At 55.6% G+C, this 15081-nt stretch overlaps 1 protein-coding gene across 4 annotated transcripts in view; it reads left to right on the top strand.

Moving 5' to 3' along the window:
* The window catches only part of WHRN (whirlin), a 92455-nt gene that overhangs the window by 35743 nt on the left and 41631 nt on the right, over positions 1–15081 (top strand). For all 4 annotated transcript variants that reach the window (XM_004712545.2, XM_004712544.4, XM_045296665.1 and 1 more), the window contains exon 3: positions 7533–7658. In XM_004712545.2, the coding sequence (XP_004712602.1) occupies positions 7533–7658 (126 nt within the window). The remainder of the gene's footprint in view (positions 1–7532; positions 7659–15081) is intronic.

Raw genomic sequence — 15081 nt, 5'->3', positions numbered from 1 at the left:
GCCCCCGCCCCCAGTCGCCTCTGGGTGGGTTCCGGGAACGTGTCCCGCCTTTCCATTGGTGGCTGAGCGCCGCATGCACAGACGCCCCACGCCCTGGCCGAGTGGGTTGGATTTGCTCGGGCCCCACTGATGCCTTGGACTTGCCCTCTGTTGGCGGCATACGTGCCTTGCCCATGGCTCCTCCTGAGCGCAGGCATGTCATCCCTTGGATCGAGCTCTGGTGTTTTAGGATCTTGACAGGGACGCCAGGAGGCCAGGGCCTCAGGGGTGCGGGGCCAAGCCTTGCCTCTGGGGAGCCTTTCTGCGCCGCTCCGCCTGTCGATAAGACTGTAACATTTATTTAATGTGTTTGTATTCTTCACTCAGACGTCAATATGCAGGACGTCGCTGAGAGCACAGCGCCGGGCGGGCGGGCTCATTGGTATGCGCTGCATGCCTGGTGGAGCCTCTGCCCGCTGCCAGGGCTGGGCTAGGACCCCCGCCCTTCTGGAAGTCTTGAGAAGAGAGGGAGGGGAGAGGGAAGCTGTCTGTGGTGCTGAGTGCTGATGAGTTTCAAGGCCTGCTCTCAAGTGCTGGGCCAAGAGGTGGCTTTGTCTTCCTCTGGAGCCCTGCCCTGGGCTTGATGCAGTGAGCTCAGCCTTCTGAGCCCTGAGCGCCCAGCATCGTACCGAATCCTCCCATTTGACAGATGAGGAGCCAAGGCTCAGCCCCGTGGGGGTTTTAGACCGAGCGCCTATGATGTGCTTGCCTGGAACGAAACAGCAGACACAGCAGTTGAAGCTCCTGCTCTGGGAAGCTCAGAGGAGCTGGGGGAGGCTGAGCTGGCCCAGGAATACGCATACATGTGTGAGAGAATTAAGTGGTGAAATTTTATGGAAGGAAATAAAGTCTAGAAAGGACATAGCGAGTGATAGGAGGAAGGAGCTGCTTCATGTGAGGCAGGAGGTCAGGGAAGGGCCTCTCGGAGAGGGTGGCTTCTAAGCTGAAGCCCAGAGAATGAGGAGCCACCAGCAGGTTCCTGGGAGACACAGAACCCAGCCAGGAGGACAGGGCAGCTTGTGCAAAGGCCCTGAGGTAAAGAAGAGCTTGGTCTTCCAGGTGAAGAGAGGAGGACCCTGTCCTTGGAGTTGAGAGGGTGGGAGGGGATGAGCTGCTCTGGGAGAATCATGGAGAAACCTATAAAGAATGGAGCTGGTGGAGGCTGAGGGTCCTGCTCGGAGGATGGCCCAGGCAAAGGAGGTGTCTTTAATGGATCTTCACACGTCTCGGCTCCAGACCAGGGCTGCTGCCCTCCTTCCCCACACAACCCGGGACCCCATTTCCCTCTTGGCTAGGGATGTGCGTGTGAAGTCTCTGGAAGGCTCGCCTCCTGCTGGCTTGCAGAGCGTGCGTCCTGGTCAGCCCTGACCTGGCCAGCTGTCTTGTCTTCTGCCAGCCTGCTCTCACCTGTCGGCCGGACTCCCAGATGTCAGACACCAGTGCTGACGCTTCATCCACAGTGGGACTGACACACATCCCGGTGAAGCCCCCAGGCTTCTTCCTTCTTAAGCTGGGGCCAAGGTGGAGGAGGAAAAATACTGGGGGCCTGTTTGTGGATTCAATTTCCACCTACCCACCCACCCCTTCCCATACAGGCCGGTCAGCTCAGTCCTGATCTTAGCAGGGACACAGTTGCACCATGAGGGGCTTTCAGGAGAAGGTGTGAGTCTGTCTCTGGTGTCCACTGTTCCGTCATCCTGACGGATGGCCTGTGTGCAGTGGGATGCAGAGGCTGTCAGGACAGAGAAGTTGTGGGGGCCGGGTCAGGCAGGATCTCACAACCTACTGTGGGGCATGGGAATTTTACTCCGAGTGAGACGGGAGCCTTGACAAAGCCGTTTCAACAGGCTCGCTGTGTTAGTCTGGGTAGACTAGAGAAACAAAGTCCACAGAAACATATATATATATGTTTTACATTAAGGGTAAGTGTACATTAAGAAAGCATCCCAACCCAGTGCTGTCCAAGCCCATAAGTCCAATATTAGCCCATAGGTCCGACACCGATCTACAGTGTCCTCCTCAATCTCACACAATACATGCAATGACGCCGACTGCAGGAGGAAAGCCAAGTCAATGATCGTGTAAGCATCTCAGGGCTGACAGGGGTCTCCACACAGCTGCTCCAGCACCCAGGGCTGCATTGGGGTAGGTCCATGCAGCTTCTCCTTGAGGATATCTCACGAGAAGTGAGCCTTGCCAGCTGAAGCAGGGAACTGGCTAAGGCAGCTGCACCCTGGTCCGATCATCAGAGAGCAAGAGACCTGAGAACTGAAGGACGAGGCTCACTGAGCCATTTATTATTGGCACAATGAACCCTAACTACCTCAATCACTGTGGCTGCTGGGTGGTGGTTGGACTGCAAGAGCAGGGCTGGAAGTGGGGAGGCCTGTCTTCTCAGCACTTGCAAGCAGCCTGGCAGGAGGTCCCCCAGTCAGGGATGTTCTAGGCTTCAGCGAACAGAAAGCCTCTGTTGCAGGAGCTGTAAACTGTAGGGAGGCTGATTGTTTTCTGCCCACCGGGCCCCAGGTAGCAGTCGTGTTGGACTGCCAGCCTGTGAGGCTGTTCTTTCTCCCTGCGTGGTGCGCTTTTGCCTAGGACTGCTGCTTTCCCCTCATGAGGATGGTGGCTGCAGTGCCAGCCCACGGCTTCGCGCCGAGGGGAAAGCTGGGTGGATGGAGGGGCAGGGAGCCTTGCTCTTTCTGGGCCTCTCATTTTTCAGGGTGGGGATTCCTCAGAAGAATCTGCCAGCTGACACATCCCACTGCCACCCCCACCCATCCCCCACCCCAATGTCCCTTGGCCAGAACTGACCCCCGGACTATCCACACCCATGAATGGACTGCCAGGTGTCTCCTGGGGATGCCCGTGTTGCATGCAGGGCAGTCAGGAGTGAGTCTGGCTGGTGGCGATGAGGCCTACCCCTGGGTTGTCAAGGACACAAGGGCAGAACCAGGTGGTGAACTCTGGCCTGGGGTTGGGGTGGGGACAGTATGAAGGGTGGCAGCGTAGTGTGCCGGCTAAATGCCCAGTGCCTGCAGTCAGGCCAGCCTGGTATCACAGCCCAGCTCTGCTGGCTGCCAGGTGTGTGAACCTCTGAGCCTGAACTCTGCTCATCTGGAAAACGGGCCCCATAGCAGATAGCTCGTGTAGTGGGAGTGAAGGTTAAACAAGGGGATGCCTGCAGTGCTGGGGCACAGGAGAGGAACCCAGAGGGCCTCCAGGGTTAGGCATTGGGCTGCCAAATCAGGGGTTTTAACCCCCCCCCCCCACTAGCCATTTCTCAGGAGGAAGAAGAGGCTGACTGCTGCCATTAAGGGTTAGTCTTAGAAACAGAAGGTAGGTTACAATGAGCCAGGCTCAATGGCAGTGCTTTTTAAATTTTTTAAATTTCTATGGTTAATGCTATTGGCCACAGTGGCATGGTTGTACCCTGCTGGGCTGCCTTGCACAGGGCAGGCTCTGGAAACCTTTGTTTCCTTTCCCGTTGGTGAGCTGCATTTCCAGCAAGTGATTGAGGCAGATTGCCCCATGGCTGATAGGACGGGTATTACAGTGCGGCCATGAAGACTCCACTTTACTCCGAGGTAGAAGATGTACGAGGTAGAAGATGTACGGGGAGGTGGGAGCTTGTTTTCCTCTGTAGGATTCAGGTCGCTGCTGCAGAGCCACCGGCTGCCCTGCCCTCTGCGCGTTCCTGGGCTGCAAACACTCAGCCCCAGCTCCACCACAACCTGAGAGAGACTCGGGGGAGAGGGGGTTAGGACTGACCCCAGGTCACCCAGTGAGCTGTGGAAGACCTCACACAGACCTGTTCCTTTCCCTGAAGGTGCGTGGTAGAGGAGGGTGCCTGCCCTGGGGGGCACAGTGGAGCTGGAGGGGAGAGTTGCAGTAAAGATGAGCAGTCTCAGGACCCCTAAGGAGGCCACCAGCCTCCAGCCGTGCCCGGACCTGATTCCGGTTTCACGCTTGCGCTTACCCCCACCCTGCAGAGTCTCCCATCCCCACCCCACCCTTTAGCATTTGGGCTCATCGGTTCCTTTTATGGGAGCCTCTACCTGACATCAGGTTCTCTCGAGAATGGGTCTGGAGCCCGAGATTTGCCTGAAAGATGTTTGGAAGTTACCTGTGGTAGACAGGACCCCACACCCCACACACATGCACCCAAAGCTGCCCACAGGCTCATCCCTAAAGCCTGTGAACATGCTGCTTTTCCTGGCCAAAGGGGCTGGGCAGGTCGTTGAAGTTAGACCATGAGCTGGGAAGGGCACCGTGGCTTATCCAGGTGGTTTATCCAGGTGGGCCTGGTGTGATCACAAGCCTCCCAGGAAGGAAGGCAAGAAGTCCAGAGTCAGCAATGGAAGCTGTGAGGACACACACACACACACAGAGAGAGAGAGAGAGAGAGATTGGAAGATGGGTAACTTTGAAGGTAGGGGAAGGGGTCCATCAGCCAAGGATTGAGGGAGCCTCTAGAATGTGGAAAAGGGCAGGGCAGCGGGCTCTCCCTTGATCCCTGAGAAAGAGGACAGTTCTGTTGACTCACTTTTGACTTGACCTCCAGCACCGTAAGGTAACCAGCCTGTGTTATTTTGAGCACTGAGCTTGTGGCAATGTGTTATGGCAGCGGTACCCTGCCTTTGGGATCAATGCTGGCTAATGAGGGAGGGAGAGAGGCAAGGCTGGGCAGATGCCATCCCAGCAGCGGCCTCAGCTGACCCTGCAGGAGCTCTGGAGTGGGGCTGGTCCTGCGGAGTTGTCCCAAATAAATGCCAGGGATACTGGTCCTGCCCCACGTACCACCACCGACTAGTCATTGGATGCAGGCTGCTCCCTGGAGCATGAGGCCCCTTCCTTCCAGCCAGGCCAGACCCTGGAGGCCTTAGCTGTGAGCCAGCCTCAGCCAGCCTTCCCAGCCTGGTCCTGAAGGAGAGTTACCATACCTCCTCAGTGGCATAAGCATGCCCGGGCTTTATTCTCTGCATTTTCTTACCACACAGGGATGTCCCGGTAAGAGTTTGGAGGGAAAGGACCCAGTCAGATTCTTCTCTGCCTAAGATGTGTCCAGCACAGAGCCTGGCAAAGGTCTGAGCCCCTCCCATCTGCCCGACTTGAAAAGCAGCTCACCTCCTGTGTTCGTCCGGGTTGACTAGAGAAACAAATCCAGGGACACTCATATGTTTGTAAGAGAGGAGTTTATATCACAGAGTCATTGTATATTAAGACATCCCAGCCCAGTCCAGACCAAGTCCGTAAGTCCAATATTAGCCCATATGTCCAGTACTAATCTATAAATCACTCTCCAGACTCCCACAGTCACATGCAATGATGCAGAATGCAAGAGGATCACAGGCCGGTGGGTGAAAAGTCTTGTGGATCCAATGGTGGTGGATGCATCACCAGGGCTCTGGCTGCCATCAGCCTGTCTCCATGTGGCTTGTCAACAGGAAGGTGAAGCAGAGAGTGCATCCCGCCTCCAGGGAGGAAGAGAGGAAGTTCCCAGAATCCTCATGAGAAGGCCACACCCACAGGGAGGCATCATCAGGCTGTGACCTGATTGAGGCTCTTAATAGCGCAAGTTGACATGAGATTATGTAACTACCACACCTCCCTCCCTGTGAGGAAGGCTTTGCCTCTCCTTCCAGGTTCCACCTGCGAATGCTTCCTCGAAGGCTTTTCCCGACAGTGAGAAGGAGGAGGAGGATATGCAGCCCACGTTTTCCGAGTGCTGCTGCCGGGCCAGGCCCCTGGTGTGTGCACTGTGTGCACAGACCCCTGTGTTCCTTAGCACAGCCTGGCAAAGCGGCACCACTGCGTCCCCCACGTTCTGGAGGGGGCAGCAGAGGCACGGGGAGCTGAGGGCTTTGCCTAGGGTGACATGCCTAGCAAGGATTCAGACCGCAGGCTGGCGGCAGCATGGGCACACCGTGCCAGATCGCCTCCTGAACGCCCAGACACCAGGGACCAGGGTGGGCTCTGCCCCATGTCACCTCCACACCTTCGGGGGTGGGGGGTGAGATCACAGGTTGGGCCTCTAGAGAGCTGCATTTCCAGGAGAGCATCCATCTCTCTGACACTTTGGGGTCCCGAGTCCCCGCCTGGAGCTCAGGGCCCCACGAGTGCCCTCTGGCAGTCTCTGGCTGTCTTCTCATCTGAGGAGTAACTTAGAGCTGGCTTGCCTCCCAGCAGCCCCTCCTAGCCCTGCTCCGGGGTGGGGGTGGGGGGGGAATGACAAAAACAACATTAGCCCGAGGTGGAGGTCAGGCACACCTCCACCCGCCGTGCTCATTTATTTATTTAAAATCATTTTACTCGGGGCTCTTATAGCTCTTATCACAATCCACACATCCATCATGTCAAGCACCTGTACGTATGTTGCCATCATCCTTTTCAAAACATGCTCTTTTTACTTGAGCCGTGGTATCGACTCATCTCCCCCCCCACCCTCATGAACCCTTGATAAATTATAAATCATTATTATTTTCATATCTTATACCGTATGCTGTCTCCCTTCACCTACATTTCTGTTGTTCCTCCCCTGGGGGGGCTGTTATACTCGATCATTGTGATTGGTTCCCCCTTTCTCCCTACACCTTGCCCCTACTCTCATGGTATCACTACTCCCATTATTGTTCCTGAGGGGGTTATCTGTCCTGGATGCCGTGTGTCGAGAACTCCTATTGTACCAGTGTACATGCTCCATGTTAGCTGGATTTGCAAGGTAGAGTCCTCCACCCTTAATTACTGTTTGACACCAGCCATCCTTCCCACTGCTCTGCGGGGTTCCGTACTTCACTGCAGGGGCCATACTCAGACAGTACTCAGGATTATGGGGCTGCTTAGGGAGGTTAACAGATGACAGTTTAGGATCAGAAATGCCCAGGATACAGCTCTTCTGGTCAGGAGTGCCTCTTCTCAGCTGTGCACTCAAGCACACCCTCCTTGGCCCTCGGCCTCTCAGCCATGCAGTCCCTTGGCCTCTGCCTTGCTTGGGCATGTGCCACAAAGTTTCTTTAGTGCTGCCAATAGGTGCTCAAAGGGCACTTCACCATAAACCTCCACCCAAAGGGGCTCAGCTCTAGCTCTGTGAGTCGGCAACCCTAACTCCCCCTGATTGCATGGCGGGGGGGGGGGGTGAGCCCACTCTGCAAGCGAGCCTCCCGCCTGAAGGCCTTCAGTCTTACTCACTCTGTAGGCTGTGAACCCCACTACTGCTATGTCTTGTGCAATTAGTCGTGGCTACTGCCGCTCTGCTACCCTGGGCCAAAGTAGGGGGATGGCAGGTGGCCAGGGAGGGCGCAGGCACTCTTCCCTGAAGCAGAGGACACGGTGGCCAGGAACATGTGACAGCCTCATTCTGCAGCCCCAGCAGCCCCCAGACCAAGAAGGGCACTTCCACGGCCACCTGGCAAGAGATGAGGCAGGAGCCTCAAGGTCCGATGGGATCTTCAAGTCTGGGTGCCCTCCGAGCCGCTGATGCTGTCTCCCTCCTGCAGGTGAACCTGGTGCTGGGGGAGGGCCGCTCCCTGGGCCTCACCATCCGAGGGGGTGCTGAGTACGGCCTGGGCATCTACATCACTGGTGTGGACCCAGGCTCAGAAGCAGAAAGCAGCGGGCTCAAGGTGAGAGACTGCCGACTCCTGAGGGAGGGATAGAGGGAGGGTGGACCGCCCAGCTGCACTGCGGGGACTCAGGAAGGGAGAACTTTGCATGGACTCTCAAGCACTGATTTTTTTTAAACCACATCCACTTATTTTATGCCTGCCTTTGTTTATTTGTTTTTTTAAATCATTTTCTTGAGGACTCTTATAGCTCTTATTGCAATCCATCCATCCATCCATTGTGTCAAGCACTTTTGTACATATGTTGCCATCATCATTTTCAAAACATTTTCTTTCTACTTGAGCCCTTGGTATCGGCTCTTCATTTTTTTCCCTCCCTTCCGGCCCTCCCTCCTTCATGAACCCTTGAAAAAATATAAATTATTATTATTTTTTCATGGCTTATACTGACCGATGTCTCCCTTCACCCACTTTTCTGTTGTCCATCCCCCTGGGAAGGGTTATATGTAGATCCTTGTGATCGGTGCCCCCTTTCTCCCTCCACCTTCCCCTTCCCCTCCTGGTATCACTATTCTCATTATTGGTCCTGAGGAGTTTATCTGTCCTGGATGCCCTGTTTTTCCAACTCTTATCTGTACCAGTATACATACTCTGGTCTAGCTAGATTTGTAAAGTAGAATCAGAGTCATGATAGTGGGGGAGAAGGGGAAGAAAGTGTTAAAGAACTAGAAGAAAGTTTTATGTTTCATCGGTGCTATACTGCACCCTGCCTGGATTGAGGGGATGTCCATTGTCTACAGATGGGCTTTGGGTCTCCCCTCCACCCTCCCCCTTGTTTACACCAATATGATTTTTTGTTCTGGGTCTTTGATGCCTGATACCTGATCCCATCGACACCTCATGATCTCATAGACTGGTGTGTGATCATTGTGGTCTTCCATGTGGGTTTTGTTGCTTCTGGGCTAGATGGCTGCTTGTTTATCTTCAAGCCTTTAAGACCCCAGACACTATATCTTTTGATAGCTGTCACCATCAGCTTTCTTCACCACATTTGCTTATGCGCTCATTTGTCTTCAGTGATCCTGTCGGGAAGGTGAGCATTACGGAATGCCAGGTTATTAGAACAAAGTGTTCTTGCATTGAGGGAGTACTTGAGTCGAGGCCCACTGTCTGCTACCTTAATATTAAACCTATAAATATAAGTACATAGATATATGTCCCCATCGTCATATATAAGTAATTTACATGTGCACATGCCTGTATGAAGACCTCTACACATGTTGGGCGCTGATTTTAATCAGACTCTCAGCAGCACAGTGAGCTTCTCCCACCCGCCCCCATCACCACCCCTCCCACAAGCTGTCTCCAGAGCTGGGCAGCCTCCTACCTGGTGCTGGGAAGTGGGCCAGTGTGAGCTTCTCGTGGGGCTGTGGTGCAAATATTGCTGGGGGCCTGTAATTGCCCTGACTTCGGGGCTCACTGGGGAGCTTGGAGAGAGAGGAAGAGAGAGAGCCACAGGGCAGGCTGGGGCAGCACTGCGCACCTGCAGGGCTTGTGTTCAGCCCAGCACATGTACCTAGCCACTACTGAAATAGAATTGTTGGCACATGTCTTTTCAGGGGATGGGCCATGTGTCCAGCCCTTGTAACCCACACCACACGTGCCATTACATTGACTCCTCATGCTAACCGGGGGTGTGGGTTGTTTCTGTCCGCCTTTCCCAGTGGGGGAGACTGAGGCACGGGTTAGCCAGCTTACACAGGGTCACACACCCATGGGGGTGGGGTGATTTGCAGAATAGGATCCGAACCCAAGCAGTGTTCATTCTAGCCTGTGAGTTGCAGAGGGCTTGGAATTTGCTCCAAGTGTGGGGGAGAGTCCCTGCCCATGAGGAGCAGTGGGCCCAGGACTGGGGCTAGCTAATGAAATCCAGATGCTGAGGAGGCCAAGGGAGCCGCCATGGGGCACAGTGGCAACAAGGGCAGGTGGCGTTTGACTCAGGCAGTGAGGTATAGAGGTTGATGGGAATAGGGAAGGTAGAGGTCGCGTGAGTCTGATCCCAGGTGACCAGTCCATGAATAAGGCTGGGGAATAACGCACAAGATGGGATCGCCTTGCTCCCAGGGCCTGGGGTGCTGTACCACCCTGGGGTGCCCAGTGTGGGAGGATGCTGAGCAGACAGGTGGAGGGGCCAGTGGGACTACCCGGTGGGCCTGTGGGAAGCTCAGGGAGGTGAGAGGAGCGCTGTTTCTGGATGTGGGAAGATGGGATTCAAACCCCTGCTTCTGCTGTCTTCCTTTAATAGCTATGTCATGTGGGGGTCCACGTACCTGTCTGAGCTTCCCTTCTCCCACATCACAACAATGAGTATGATGTCTTTCTCAGGATGCTGAAAGGTAAAGGGAGGTACCAATGAAACAATACCAACCACACTGGGGGTCTGTCGGTTGTCTGCGCTCTCTGATTTCAGATGTTCGACACATGAAGAATCAGCATTGAGCCCCTTGCCCAGGTCACACCGCTCAGGAGTTGGAGAGCTAGGTCTGAGCTCCCAGCATGGCAATTCAGGGGTGCTATTGCACCCCTGCTCCAGCAGAAGGACCCAAGCCATGTCCAGTGGGTCCCAGGGTCCCCTCCTTTCCCTGTCTAAAGTCAGAGCTGGGATTGGAACCCCAGCTTGACAGAAGCCCAGGAGCCTGCCATTGACCACTGGGCGAAGGTGGGTCTCGTTGTCCCTGTGTGGACAGAGGGTAGTTGACCAGCTTGGTCAGATGGTCTGCCTCCAAGGCTTTGCCCCCAGGGCTGAGAGAGCCAGAGGATGCCCGGGTCCCAGGAGCACCCCGCATTCTCTTCCTACGGATTCGTGTGTCCACAGCCTCCCACACAGGTCACTGCAGGCTGACCCCTGTTTGAGATGCAGACCGTGGGCATCTGGGACTGGCGCTCCCTCCCCCTGATCCACCAGTATGCAGGGAGCACTCCTGTGCACTCACGCCAGGCTGGCTGTGTGGCTTCAGAGCTGAGCAAACCTAGCAGTCGCTGTCTCCGCCCTCCAGCGGTCTATAGGCTACTGGGAAGGCCGTGCAAACAAGCCAGCAAATTGGACAGCCATGACAAATGTCAAGGCGGGCAGGTCCCTGGAGGGTCGCATGGGGCTTGGATATCCTGGCAGGCTTCCCAGAGGAAGAGTTGTCTCAGCAGAATGTGAAACACTAAGCGAGGACTTGGAGCAGAGAAAAAAGGGGGTGCCGAGGCCCCAGGTGTGCCAGCATTCCAATGAAGGTCAGTGGGTGGGCTGAAGAAGAAGGTGCCTGATGACACCTGTTGGGGGGACGGAAGCGGCCCACAAAGGGCCATACTGTTCACCCACAACCATGCCTCCCGGAGAGACACACTTAGGAACGTGGGAGGATGGTATCACACAGTGGGGCATCATGCAGTGGGACACACAGGCCGCAGCCCCACACACCTGCCTGACAGGCACTCCTTTATACAAGATAGGGCTGCAAACGCACAGACACACACCGCACAGCAAAGCATCTGCATGCATCGCTACCGCAGCGCCAGCTGTGACGCCCGGGCATCGGGCATCGCCTCTGAGTGGAGAAGCTATCACCTGTGTAATCACGGGAACCACAGCAGGACAGCAATTTCCACCTTGAAACAGGGCCCAGGGGGCATATGCCGAGGAAGCTTGGCCGCTGGGTTGCAAAGCCAGAGGTAGTAAGATGCCCCCCTTCCGTGAAGCCCCTGCCCTCCCAGTCCCCTCTGAGGGCGAGCACTTTGTAGTCCCTGCCAACCTTTCTACTCTCTCCTCCGGCGCGCCTACCTACACCCACCCAGGCTCCAGGCTGATGGATTAATTCCATGCGTTGCCAGTGCACTCCCTGTGGAACTAGGTGTATTGAAGTGGAATAAAGGGTTGTGGCTGTGTGGGCTGGGGAGCCGAGAACAGGCTTTCTTTGTAAATGGGGCTCCACGCTGCTATACAGAGCTTCCCCAGGGAGCAGGCGGCCCTTCATTGAGTCCCCGCTACTTGGTCCACTTAGTCCCCAGGGCCCAGGCGAGTTCTGCAGTTGGCAGGCAGCCCCTGCTGGAGGGGGAGAAGCAGGTGAGAGGCCTGGTGGGCTCCTGGCTTGCCCTCCCCCTAGGGGTGGGCTTGATGGAAGTTGGAAGCCTACTACCCGGCCCTCAGGATTTATCCTGTGGGCCTCCCTAATTCCCTTGCACCTGCCTGTACTCGCCCTCCCCCAGCACCTACTGCTCATCAAAGCACAGGTCTCCAGCCTGCATTACCTGTGTTCTTTTTGAGGCTGGCTGGGGCTGGTTGGTATTCAGAAATAGTCATGATAGCAGTTGTCGTGTATCAAGTGTACTGAACACTACACCTAGCTTGTTGTTGGCAGGTGCCCTCGGGGGCTTCCCACCCCGCAATCAACAGAACAAAACTCTGCCCAACCCTCCACCACCCTCACAGTCACCGTTGCATTTGCGCCCCTCGGGCAGGCGACCACTGGGCCCATCGAGGTAGCTGAGGGCCTTCCTCTTCATCACTGGCTTTTCCAGCCTGCTGCCCTTCTCCCGGTCACACGCCCAAAGTACGAAAGGAAGCCCTGCCTCCTCACTGGGAAGGCGCGCTCTGGCGTGCTTCCTGCAGGACAGGTCTGTGTGTTCTGGCAGGCCAGGGCACAGCCGGCACTCTTGGCCAACCCCATCATTCAAAGGCATCCATGTAATCTTCCCCATAGCCACCTGGTGGGCTTCAGCAGAGCCGTTAATAGATGTGAGACAGAGGCCCAGAGAGATGCAGCACCTTCCCCAGTGTCACAGAGGGACCCTGGCTCTGGTCTCTGTGAGCTCAAAACCCACGAGCTTAGCTCGGCACCTCTGTAGAGCAGGCACCAGGAAACTGACGATGGACGAGCAAGAGCCAATCCTGGCCCTCACAGCCCTTTAGAAATGAGTCCAGAGCCATACATGCATCTTTACAAACGAGTGAAATCTCCATTCACTGAAAAAATGCCCTTTAAAATCATATAAATGGAACTGAGATCGTTTTGTCTTCACCTCCGTCTTACTTCAGAGCCATGCGGGCAGACGGAAAGAGCTCGCGCATGCTCGAGAGCCGCAGTTAGGACCGAGCTCCAGGCCCATCCCTAGAGTCTTAGCTTGATGCACTAGAAGGAAGAAACAAAGGGCCAAGCTTCTGACAATCCGCATGGTTTACCTGGATCCAGTGGGGGCCACCCCTGAACATCCTCGTGGGCCAAGCTGCCATCCTGAATGAGGTGCCTGGGGCCCAAGCTCTATTCCTGTGACTGCTCCACCATCATCCTGGTCCCTGCTAGAGGCCTGCTGACAGAGTGGGTCACTCGCCGGGCTGCTCACCACAGGGTCAGCAGTTTGAAGCCACCAGCCTCTCCTGGGAGACGGACAGCCTCGGGAGCCCAGGGGAGCAGTTCTCAGTTCTATAGGGTTGTCATGAGTCAGAGTGGACTTGTTGGCAGTGGGGTTTGGTTTGAGTTTGGGGGTCACTGTTGCACTGCCCACAGCTGGCTTCTGGTCGTCGTGGGTGTGTGTGGGCACAGCTTGGGGTCTTAGGGATGGAGGACTGACCGCCATACTTCAGATCTCCGGTGTGTGCTGGGCCCTGTGTGTCACGTCACTGGTGGAAGCCCCTAGTGGGAGCTTTGCCTCCAATAGAGCTTTAAAGTATCTTCCCCCAGTATATGCTGGATGGAAAATATACATTCACAATGGAGAACCTTGCCAAGAGTCCACATCAGCATCTCCAGTGATAGAGTGGGGGACCACCACAAAACAGACCCTGCTTCCTAACAGGGAAGCGAATACTTGCACCGTCAAGCAGGGCCCTGGTCTGAGTCAGCATTGGATCCCCTTCCTCGCCGCCTCCTGCCCAGCCCGGTCACGTGACAACCGGGCCGTCCAAGCCTCTGTATCTGGCATGCTGGGCACATCGAGACTTGGGAGCCTTCTTGACGACCCTCTTCCCTGCATGGCCGGACCCTCAGCTTCCCAGGAAACTGCTTCCTGTCCAGTTTAGTTTACACAACTAATTCCAGCGAGGTCGGTGCCTGCCACGTCCTGGTGCTGAGGTGGGTCGGCCTCGGTGCAGATGCGCAGACGCAGCAGGACTGTCCCGTCCTCCTCCTGGGGGATCGCCCTTGACTGTTGTGGTTGGACACCCTCAGTCCTGGGTGGTCCTCTAGGCCGTTGAGTTAGTTAATTGTGCCAACCTCGCTGATAAACACATGTGGGGCTAATTGAAAGACAGAGGGATAAATGGGTGGTGAGCCTCGCCTTTCTAGTTCTCGGGTCTCTTGCTTTGTGATGGTCACACCAGGGTGCAGCTGCCTTAGCAGTTCCCTGCTTCAGCTTGCAAGATTGACTTCATACAAGACATCCCCAAGGAGAAGCTACATGGACCTATCCTGATGCAGCCCTGGGTGCTGTAGCAGCCGTGTGGAGACCTCTGCTAGTGCTGAGATGCTTATTTGTTCACTGACTCAGCTTTCCTCCTGCAGTCGGCATCATTGCCTCTGTTTTGTGAGGTGGAGGACTTTGTGGACTGGTGTTTGGTTAATGGGTTAATGTTGGACTTGTGGGCTTGGGCAGCATTGGGTTGGGATGTTTTCGTGATGCACACTTTCTTTACATAAAACTCTCTTATACATGAGTTGCTGTGGATTGGTTTCTCTAAAGTACCTAGACTAATACAGCCATTGTCTGCTGGCCAACCCCAGTGGGCTCTTCAGAGGTCAGACGGGGATGGAGGTTGGGGGTTGGGAGGAGAACAAGGGCAGAGTCCCCACCCTGGAGGTGCAGACAGAGGGCTCTTTCTGTGTGTACGGCGTGTGTACACCTGCCCGGCCCGGCCTGGCCCTTGGCCCTGGGATCTGCCTGGAATCTTCATGATAGCAGCAGTCTCAAAGCACCGGGAACTGACTGCTCCGGGGGCAAGCCCCCGGCCAGAAGCCTCCTCTGAACATCTACCCTCATGGCAGCCCATGAGGCCGTGATAGAAGCACAAGCAGCCACAAACCACAAACCCCTTGCTGTCGGGTCGATTGCAACTCTGGGCAAGCCCACGAAGGCAGTTGAGCAGCTCCACAGGGTCTCCAAGATTGGGGTCTTTCCCAAGTCGACTGTGGAGCGGCTGGTGGGCTCAAGCCACCCACCTCTCACGTGGAAGCCCGGCGCTCAATCACTGACCCACGGGCATCCTCCAGGCAACAATAGACAGGTGATAATAACCGTACCCACTGCATCGTGGCGAATCTGACTCACAGGCACCTTACAGGAGAGAATAGAACTGTCCCTTAGGGTTTCCGAGATGGTTCGTTTTCATGGGAGCGGGCAGGCTTGTCTTTCTCCCGAGGAGTCGCTGATGGCTTTGAACCGTCAATCTTGTGTGGTTTTCAGCCCAAAGCTTCACACAGTGCACTCCTAGGGCCCCCTTGCG

The sequence above is a fragment of the Echinops telfairi genome, unplaced genomic scaffold (genome assembly GCF_000313985.2).
Source record: "Echinops telfairi isolate 266 unplaced genomic scaffold, ASM31398v2 ScPeMD7_7410;HRSCAF=8448, whole genome shotgun sequence".
Taxonomy (NCBI): domain Eukaryota; kingdom Metazoa; phylum Chordata; class Mammalia; order Afrosoricida; family Tenrecidae; genus Echinops; species Echinops telfairi.
This window is presented reverse-complemented; position numbering and strand designations above follow the sequence as displayed.